Source organism: Gymnoscopelus braueri (genome assembly GCF_963280865.1).
Source record: "Gymnoscopelus braueri genome assembly, chromosome: 2".
Lineage (NCBI taxonomy): Eukaryota > Metazoa > Chordata > Actinopteri > Myctophiformes > Myctophidae > Gymnoscopelus > Gymnoscopelus braueri.
The window spans coordinates 12,270,548-12,280,420 of record NC_137604.1 but is presented as its reverse complement, the minus strand read 5'-3'; the positions used below and the strand labels follow the sequence as shown (position 1 = coordinate 12,280,420).

The window sequence follows — 9,873 nt, the reverse complement described above, 5'->3', positions numbered from 1 at the left end:
ACCACCATGGTCAAAATTTGTGTCAGATCATGTGTCTAGGTGAGACATGACCTTTGACACGATCTAGCATTCTCAACCATTTTAATTTCAAGGACCCCCAGTTTGACATGCATTCAGGGGTGGACAACAACCACCGCCACCACCCAACACCCAGACCGCCATTTAATGGCATTTCTATCTCTGGGTCCCGAATTTATATCGTAAAATCAATGTTAATTTAACTCTGAGAGTGTACAAAATGTAACCAAATCATTTAGCTGGGGAACCCCTGGAACCCCCTCAAGGACCCCTGGGGGTCCCTGCCTCCCTGGACCCCACTTTGAGAATCAATGCTCTACCATACTTGGACAAAATTACATTTTATTAAAAAAAAAAGTTACATAGTGAGGCTTTAATATCCATCCCTATCTGTAGGCGTGAGGGTCCTGAACGCCAACGACAACAGCCCCACCGTCGACGTCCTGTTCCTCAGCGACACGGGGGAGCCGCTCGTGTCGGAGGCGGCCGCCGTCGGGGAGTACGTCGCCCGGATCTCGGTATCGGACCCCGACCTGGCCGAGGAGGAGGGTAGGGGAGGGGTCTCGGTCACTCTGGAGGGAGGCGACGGCAGGTTCTCCCTGAAGCAGACGGACGACTTCCTGTACGCCCTGTGCGTCGACGGAGAGCTGGACCGAGAGGAGAAGGATCTCTACGAGCTGACGGTTCTGGCGTCCGACGTCGGAAGCCCTCCTCTGAGCAGCGAGGTTTGATCACATTTTGCTTATTTTTTAGTCCTATCTGCCCCTTTACATCAGTGGTTCTCAAACTTTTTCATTTCAAGGACCCCCCAAAATGATATCTCTGCTGTCCGGCAGAAACCAGCTAACTCCAAAAAAAACTAAACAAAAAGTGGAGTTTGGAGGTTTTGTTCATCATTGATAAGAACAGCTGAATGGACCTCCAAGCTCACAATGAGGTTGGAGGTCAAAAGGGGGTGGAGCCTGGAGTCAGCTAAACCAGCTAACTCCACCCCCCTTTGGTGGAGTTAGCTGGTTTAGCAGAAAGTTTGAGGATCCAATGGAGTTACTACTGGCAGGTTAATCAGATGGTTGTACATTAGTACACTTACACTCAACATAATACACACAGCACATGGATTATGAAGGGAAATACATTTAATGAACAGTGTCAGAAAAAAAACAACATTTTAAACTCCACAGGTGGCTGCAATACTTTATAGCACGTGGTTCCTTGAACCTTACCAGCCATGTGAAGCTGAACTCATTTTCAAACTCTGTTTTCAGAACAACATCAATACAAGTCAGACATCAACACAAGCAAAAGCACCATGCAGACATCTGAAGGATTATCATTAGTGATGGCATGGTGCCAAATGTCCTGAGTCCTGACTCACAAGGTCACTGGCGTCTTTCAGGTTTTAAACTCACGTAGGGCTGCAACAGTTAATCCAACTATTTTATAAAATAATCAATTAGTAAGCTAATTAATCCCTATTTGGGACATGACATTACAGAGGAGAAGTTTCAGAATTGTTCAAAAAAGGTTTAAATAAACCTTGTAGATGTGCTATTTTCACTATTTTTGCATGACACCTTGTGCAGCAAAGTATAAAATAATGCGAATCTATTCGATGACACATACAAAATAAAAATAAAATGTCAACTGCACTTACTTACTGCTCTATGAGACAGATCTGTCCCCACTCTACCTCTGACTTTCCTCCGAGGTGGAAAGACTGGTGACTCGAGGTTAACCTCTGACTAGATTGATTTGATTTGATTTGATTACTTAAAAAAGTAATTGATACAATAATCGCAAAGGAAGATAATCGATTAGTATTATTAGTTGCAGCCGTAAACTCACGCATCGTTGACGTTGCCCGTCACCCCTCCCTCGATGTCCATCCACACTGGTAGACCGTCATCTCTGAGACGGTCGTAGATCCTCTTCACCAGAGCCTGCTCGTTCCACTGGTACGACAGCATGATGTGAGACGGCATCTTTATTCTGTTTCTGTTCAGATCAAATGATTATTAAATGATTAATTAAACCAATAGCCTTGTTGGAGTAGTGTTGTGTGGTTATGGTGGTGTGTGTGTGTGTACAGTCGGTAAGAGGGGATTGTTTTCAGACAATTCCGCCATAGCGCCCACACTGTGGAACAAGCTGCCACCCCATGTTAGAGTGTCTCAAACCCTGCCTGTGTTTAAATCACGTTTGAAAACTCACTTGTTCTCCTTGGCGTTTGAAAATTCAACTTGAGAAACTGCCGCTTTCCCCCAGGCATTGTGTCAATCGTTGTCTTGTTCATTGTGTGTGTTCTCTTGTTTATTGTTTATTTTAGTATTTTACTGAGTGTACAGCACTTTGGTTCAACACTGTTGTTTTTTAAACGTGCTCTATAAATAAAGTGGATTGGATTGGATTGGATTGGATTTTTGTCAAATTTGTTTTGACTCTTTGTTCCTCAGATTTTTTTGTTTTCACTCTACATTCATTCTATGCATGATGTAACTTCTTTTAAACGAATAAAATGTAATTTTGTCCAATCTGTATGGTAGAGTATGTTAATACAATTGGGGTGGTTGTATTTAGTCTCCCTGCTCTTCTATTGAGACATTTAGATCGTGTCAAAGGTCATGTCTCACCGACACCTACACATAGGATCTGACACAAATGTTGACCTGATGGTCAAGATTCGTATCCCCTGAGCAAGCAGGCAGGCTCTATTAGCTCAATGGTAAAAAATGTCAGCTCTTGCCCAGGAAACCGGGTTTGAATCCGGGGTAGAAGAGGAGGAAAATAGTGTGAGCTTATAGATCTGCTATTTTCTGCAAGAGTTTGCCCCAGAATTCAGATGCTGTGGTTTTGTTGTGTTCCAAATGTTACTTGAGTTAAAGTGAAAAGGTATTGGCATCAAAATACTTACAGTACCATGAAGTAAAAGTAGGCCTACTTATTATGCAGAATGTCCGATTTCACCATTTTATATTTTTACTATGACACAACATTTGTCAAATTGTTTGAAAACAGCAGATCTATAAGCTCACAACGCGTCGCGACCCACTTTGAGCTTGTAGATCGGCTGTTTTTGAATACCTCAAGTATAAAATAGGACATAATTGTTAAATGTATGTGTTTGCGCCCCAAATGTGCAAACTTTTGGATATTTTAAAAACATTTTAACAACACAAATATGGGGGTCCCTGGCACAAAATATCTTCAGATGGGGGTCTGCGGTCCAACACACTTAATTTTGTGGCCCTTGGCATGAGAAAAGTTTGAGAACCCCTGTCATAGATGACCGGCCACATGAAGTCTGAGGGCCACCATTGATTCTTTTATTTTTTTGAGCTGTTTTCGTTCGTAAAGTCAAGATGACAACACAGCATGACTCAAAGGTTGGTGGATTTATATGTAAAATGCAGTAGGCCTACTAGTAGGCTACTGTACTACATAGGCGTATAATATTCAAATGTCTTTAAAAAAAAGAAATGTTACAAGTATTAACTATTTTAAAAGTATTACTGTTGTAAATAAAATTAAAACATATGGATGTACCCTTTGTTATCCAGTGGCTGAGTCCCTCGCCCCCAACTTCTGATCCCAGAATCACCACAAAGTCATAATGTAGATTCTTATTATTGTCAGTAGGGGGCAACATGTCACTGTAATATAACCTCTCATTCGTTTGCATTTTATCCCAATTATCAATTGAGGAATAGGCCTCCAGTCCAGCCCTCCATTGTCAATGTTGTTAACACAAGAACAGAACTGTTGTATGTGTAACTCAGCTTGTGTAGGCTACCTTTTTCAATATTCAGAGTCAAATCAACACCTATAGGATTTTACTGTGAACTGACTGAGCATCATTGAGCAGCACATTTTCCCGTTTTGTGTGTTTGTTTGATTGATTGAATACTTTATTTAGAAGTTTGCAGAAAAAAGCACATGAAAGTACAGTTCAAATACAAAGTCAACAGGATTTAAAAACCCCAAGAAAGCCAATGGCTTGTTGGCTTGGTCCTTTTGTACTCAATTCATACTGACATTAAATGAAAGTTCGAGGGGGGGCTCACAGGCTTTGTGAACTTGTAGATCGGCTATTTTCACAAGTTTTGCCTCTTTCTTACATTAATTGACAATTTGGCCAATGTTTGACCAGTTGTTATAGCTTGTTGATTACTTTTGATGCTGTAATGCTCTTTTTTCTTTTGAGGTATTAAAAAGGTCTTAAACGTTCTTAAATTGTCACTTCATTGTCATCTGGGGACGCCCAAAAAAATACTGTGGGGACCCACGGCCCAAGAGGGTCCCGACCCACAGGTTGAGAACCACTGTGTAGTAGGCCAAAAGTGTTCATCTCGATTGTAATCTCCGGGATTCAGGAGTGCATCATCATGGATGGGACCTAACCTCGCATCATCACCATTCACCAGACTTTCCACCGCGGAGGAAAACGCTATTATTTTTTAGGAGAAAAAAAACAAAAAATAGTGGTTCCGGTGTTTGGTTCCGGTTGGCGTCGCAATGTTTTTGTATACATAATGCGAATCAATTAGTTTAGTATCGCTAGTCGTGCTACGAGTTAGAATAAAAGCTGAACATACCAAACAATTGTTATACCAAAAGAAACGAATCGAGTACACCTAACTAAAACACATTATAAACTGGGGGGGGGGGGGGGGGATCATTTTGGAAGTGCACGGCACCAGTGGTTCCGGTTGGTGGTTCAGGCCATCTGAAAATGGTATTGATCCCAGCCCAGGCTACAGAGGCGAGGTGAGCTCAGTGCACTAGGCTGGCTACGCGCACGGGAGCGCACGGCGCGCACCCGGAGAGCTCAGTGCATTGTGTAGTGTCCAACCGTGACCGGAGGTCCGGAGCTAATACTAATAATCTGACCTTTGACTTTAATGTTCATTTGCGCAAAACAATGTAGGTTACGGCGCGTAATACTGGCTTTGGAGAGGCAGAGGATCTGACTGAAACGTGGGTCTGGAAAACACTTTTTAAAGGGAAATCATGTATGATCAAGGATAATCAGTGCTCGAACTATTGGCATCTAGACTCCAGTGGTGGAAAGTAAGTAAGTACATTTACTCAATACTGTAGTTAAGTTTTTGAGGGATTTGTTACTTTACTGGAGTATTTCCAATGTTCAGTACTTTTACTTCTACTCCACTGTAGCTGTAGTATACAACCCTCGTAGACGTAGTATTTATGATTCTGACGTTTTCAATCTAGGAGAGTTGTAGGGTTCACGCCCCATGGAGACATGGACTTTCTGCACTATGCCCCGCAGATACTCCAAACGTGTACAAATTGAAAATAAAGGTGCTTACCCCCAAGCCCCAAATGTTAACTGTCTCTCCGTGGTAGTAGTTTAATGTAATAATCCTTATCTTTCAATAAATAAGTGTTTTAATGCCGTCTGTGGCTCAATGCCATTTTCTCACCCTCGTTTACTTCCTGTTTACATTTAGTGTAATTCCGGGTTTCACCGGATGCGCCCCGTCACTACCCGTCACTACCGCCCATTGGGAACTTCCGACAGAATCGGCCACAGACGGCATTAAAAACGTCTTTATTGAAAGATATGGATTATTACATTAAACTACTACCACGTAGAGACAGTTAAAATTTGGGGCTTGGGGGTAAGCACCTTTATTTTCAATTTGTACACGTTTGGAGTATCTGCGGGGCATAGTGCAGAAAGTCCATGTCTCCATGGGGCGTGAACCCTACAACTCTCCTAGATTGAAAACGTCAGAATCATAAATACGTCTACGAGGGTTGTATACTACAGCTAACTCCACTGCATCTCAGAGGCAAATATTGTAGTTTTACTCTACTACAGTTATTTGAAAACTTTAGCTACTAGTCAGGCCTACTTACGTAGATTTTTATTATTATTACAAAGCATGCATTAACCACTTTTTCCCTATATACTTTGGCTATTTTCAAAAGATTTGTATACATTTTGAACACTTGTGAAATAGGACATTCTGCATAATGAGTACTTTTACTTTTGGTACTTTAAGTACATTTTGTTACCAATACTTTTGTACTTTTAATCATTGTAGAATTGAAACTTTTACGTAAGTAAAAAAATATGAGTACTTTTTCCACCTCTGGCAACTCTAGCCATGTTTAAAGCAGGCATGAGTCGTCAACAAGAGGGACCATCATCGCTCCTTCAACGACTGGTGTTGTGGCTGTTCTTATGGGCAGGGCCGTGCCTTGCTGCAGGCAAGGATGCAGCGGGTGATGGTGGGGTCAAGCTATGGACACCATCATCACCCGCTGCACGGGTGACCTACAACCTGTCCCTGTCGGTCGAGGAGGGTCTGCCCGCCAACACCATGGTCGGAGACATCGGAGCGGTCATCTCGAGGCCAAACGCCGGCTTCTTCATCTCGGAAAGCAGAGACTCTTACGTGTTCAAAGACTTAGAGATCGACTCCGACGCCGGCGTCATTTCTACGGCCACAGTCCTGGACAGAGAGAGGAGGGAGAAGTATGAGTTTGTCGTGGCCACCCTGACGGGAGACACGATCAAAGTGAAAATACTGGTGAAAGACGTGAATGATAACTCTCCTACGTTTGCCTCCGAGACGATCGACTTGGAAATATCAGAACTGAGCCCTGCTGGAACTCGCCTTGAACTCCAAGGTCAGTGGTGTAAAGTAACTAAGTAAGCTATATTTACTCAGGTACTGTACTACTTGATTACACATTTGAGGTACTTTTACTTTACTTGGCTATTTCAATTTTTTCTTTAGGCAAATATTGTACTTTTTACATCACCACAGTTATTTGGCAACTTAGGCTGCTAGTTATATAGGCCTACTTTGCAGATTTAGATGATTACTTATTTTAGAAATATTGACACATTTTGAAACAAATTGTGAAATGAGTAGGCCTACTTTTACTTTTGGTACTTTAAATATATTTTGATGCCAATATGCCTACTTTTATACTGGCACTTGAGTAAAAGTTTCAGAACTCTTTTATTTTTTTGCAGCGGAGTTCTTCTATATTGTGGTATTGCTACTTTTACATAAGTTAAAAAGCTGAGCTCTAAGTAGCTGCCCACCACCACAGAGTCTGGGGGTTCGAATACACTGCGGTGCATCAGGCCTTGTCGAATGTCGAGTGTCTAAAGCAGAGGTATTCAACTAGATTAGACGGGGCAAATTGGTAAATGAATTGAGGTCGGGGGCCACAGGCCTACATAAAAAAACTAAACAAAAAAAAAGTTCATGGTTAACTGTTAAACCGGTAACTGTTAAGACATTTGTAACCAGTTAATACCAAAGGTTAAATGTTTAATATTTATTTTTCATTTAATTGTTAGTGCATGCACTTTTCCCCCAACCTAAAGTTGAGCATGGAGGCAGATGCACAGCCACCACGTAAGACAATTCTGCCTTAAGTTAAACACAGGGAAATAAAGTACCATGCCTGCACTTCAATAAGTTGACAAGCTGACAATAGACCTAAAGGCTGTAGGATTTCCTTTTCAAAATGTTGTTTCACAGAATAACATCATGTTTTGAAGTAAAACTATTCTCTGAATTCATATTTTTTCTTCAATCAAAACTCTTGCAGTTTGATAATTGAGGCAATTCTGTACTATGCATGATAATGCAGCAGCATGGCAGATCTGTAGTGGAGGATTGTCCCCAAATATTCTGGAATACAGCTGCTTCCAATAATCAATTAGGCTACATTGCACAAAAGTAGGTCAAATCAATTACAGGGGCCACACCATGAATTTCATTATTTTTTTTGGGGGGGGGGTATTTTTTGGGCTCCCCAGTGTCTCTTGTACCCCAAAAAATATTTTTTTTTAACATTCAGTCATTCATTCTCATTTCAGAGATTTTCAGAATGGGCGTGTCTGAACAGGCCATTTCAGAATGGCAATGCAAGTGACATCACTTGCATTGCCATTGCATTGATGCTGGCCAGACAGAATTGCTCAGTAGCCCCCCCCTGCCCAAGAGGACGTTTTGGTATTGCAGCTGAAAGTGCTGTATAAGCCAGAGACAATTGACTTGGGATGAGTATATCTGAGTGATGATTTAGGCTCAAACCTTTTGAAAAAGGTTTGAGGGACATACACCATATGATATTAAATATCACTTTTTTTTTTTTAATTCATGGTGTAGATCCTTTAAGCATGTGTCACTCCTCCAGCGCACATCGGGACTGAGAAATTAATTGATAGTTGATAACAATACGATACTATTATTATTATATCCCCAAAATTATCATCAACATTTACCATCATCTTCAGAGTTACAGACCCATGAGGGGTCAATTTGGTTGCTAACTATCAATCATTTAGCTGGGGACCCCCTGGGACCCGTGAAGGACCCCTGGTGGTCCCAGGACCCCACGGCAAGAGCCAGTGCTGTCGAGGATTGTCCTGTTGGTGACAAGCCCCATAATTCAACCAGCTCTTTGTATAGTCTCATCAATTAATTAAAACTTAAAGCCTTTGTTTTAGGTGCTACATTTGAGTCAGTTTAGTCAATTTAACATTATCATACAAAGTATGCAGTGGGTTTCAAGAGCTGTTTTGATTATATTTATCAATGAAACACTGTGGACAATTAAGCACTGTTGAAACAAAGAGAGTATGAGATTAAAATATTTTGTTTGCTTTTTATACACTGATATACAATGAGTTACAGTCTAGAATAATATTTCAGCACTATAAAGTCTGTAAAAGGTCAGAGTGCACAGGCATTTTCACACAATTAAAGATTACAGATTTTCTTTTGAACAACAGTTTTTGATCTTCTATAAAGGATAACATGCAGCTACATCAAAGAATCAATCAATGCCATCAGTATCATTGTATTTGTTTAATTCTACTCTATAGTGACTGCATTACAGTACAACATTGTCAATGAAATATTTTCTATGAAGCCATTTTCCTGGCATATTATCGAAACAAATGGTTGAGATTAACAGGCTGCATACCATAAAATGAGCAGTACAACACAATAGTTTACCTAGAAAGAAGACTTGAAGTGATTTCAGAAGTTAAGTGAACTTCATTTGCAGCTGTATTTCCGACTTGTTAAATTAACACATTTATTGCATTTCCATACAAAGTCATATTTAACAGTTGAATGGCTTTGAGAGTTGATGGGGAAACCTTTAAATTAACCCTTACCCTTACTGTTTTAAATGAAAATGCCCCTTTTCTTGTAAAGCTGAGGATTAGTCTAATCTGTGTGCAGGGGCGTGCTGGGACCAAAATTCAGCTCTGGGATTTTTTTATTTTTTCATTTTTTTATTTTTTTAATAATATTTTCTTTTGGGTGGCCCACGGGCCGTTTGGCGGCCCGTAAATGGTGCGGCCGTTCTGGAATTTTCCCGAATTTCCCAGTGGCCAGCACGTCCCTGTCTGTGTGATTGACAGGAGAGAGGATCAGAGGAGCGGCATTTTTACCATCAGTATTAAGATCTGGACAGAAGAATGGATAGAGCTTCTCAGTGAAGGTGCAGCCAGTGAAAGAGTAAAGATGAACTCGGGTCTCCACATCATAAAAGGAGACCAGACCCTCCTCATAATCCACATACACTCCAACTTTCTGGACCTTCTCTCTTACAGGGAGGAGGACAGGAGGACCAGCAAGAGCCTTGTACTCATTTATTTTAAAGCACAGAGTCCAGTAACCCTCATCAGGGCATATTGTGTCTTTACCTTTCCTGTTGATAGACTCTCTGGCCACTCCTACAGTCCATGCAGTCTTCTCTTTAACCTGAACCTCAAAGTAAAATCTTCCTGAGGAGAAGCTTTGTTTTCCTAAGACACAGGCATATGGAGAGAATCTCTCTGGGTTGTTTGGG

The 9,873-nt window shown here is 41.2% G+C and overlaps 2 protein-coding genes across 3 annotated transcripts in view; one reads left to right on the top strand and one right to left on the bottom strand.

Annotated features, from left to right (window-relative positions):
- Positions 1 to 6,164: 6,164 nt before the first annotated feature.
- The window catches only part of dchs2 (dachsous cadherin-related 2), a gene marked incomplete at both ends in the record, with an annotated part of 90,272 nt that continues 86,563 nt past the window's right edge, over positions 6,165 to 9,873 (top strand). The window contains one exon of the mRNA XM_080440635.1: positions 6,165 to 6,684. Coding sequence (XP_080296761.1) covers positions 6,165 to 6,684 — 520 coding nt within the window. The remainder of the gene's footprint in view (positions 6,685 to 9,873) is intronic.
- LOC308098686 (E3 ubiquitin-protein ligase TRIM39-like) overlaps positions 8,745 to 9,873 on the bottom strand; it is a 3,152-nt gene continuing 2,023 nt past the window's right edge. For both annotated transcript variants that reach the window (XM_080447098.1, XM_080447099.1), the window contains exon 2: positions 8,745 to 9,873. This exon is cut by the window's right edge. In XM_080447098.1, coding sequence (XP_080303224.1) covers positions 9,306 to 9,873 — 568 coding nt within the window. In that variant the 3' untranslated portion in view covers positions 8,745 to 9,305.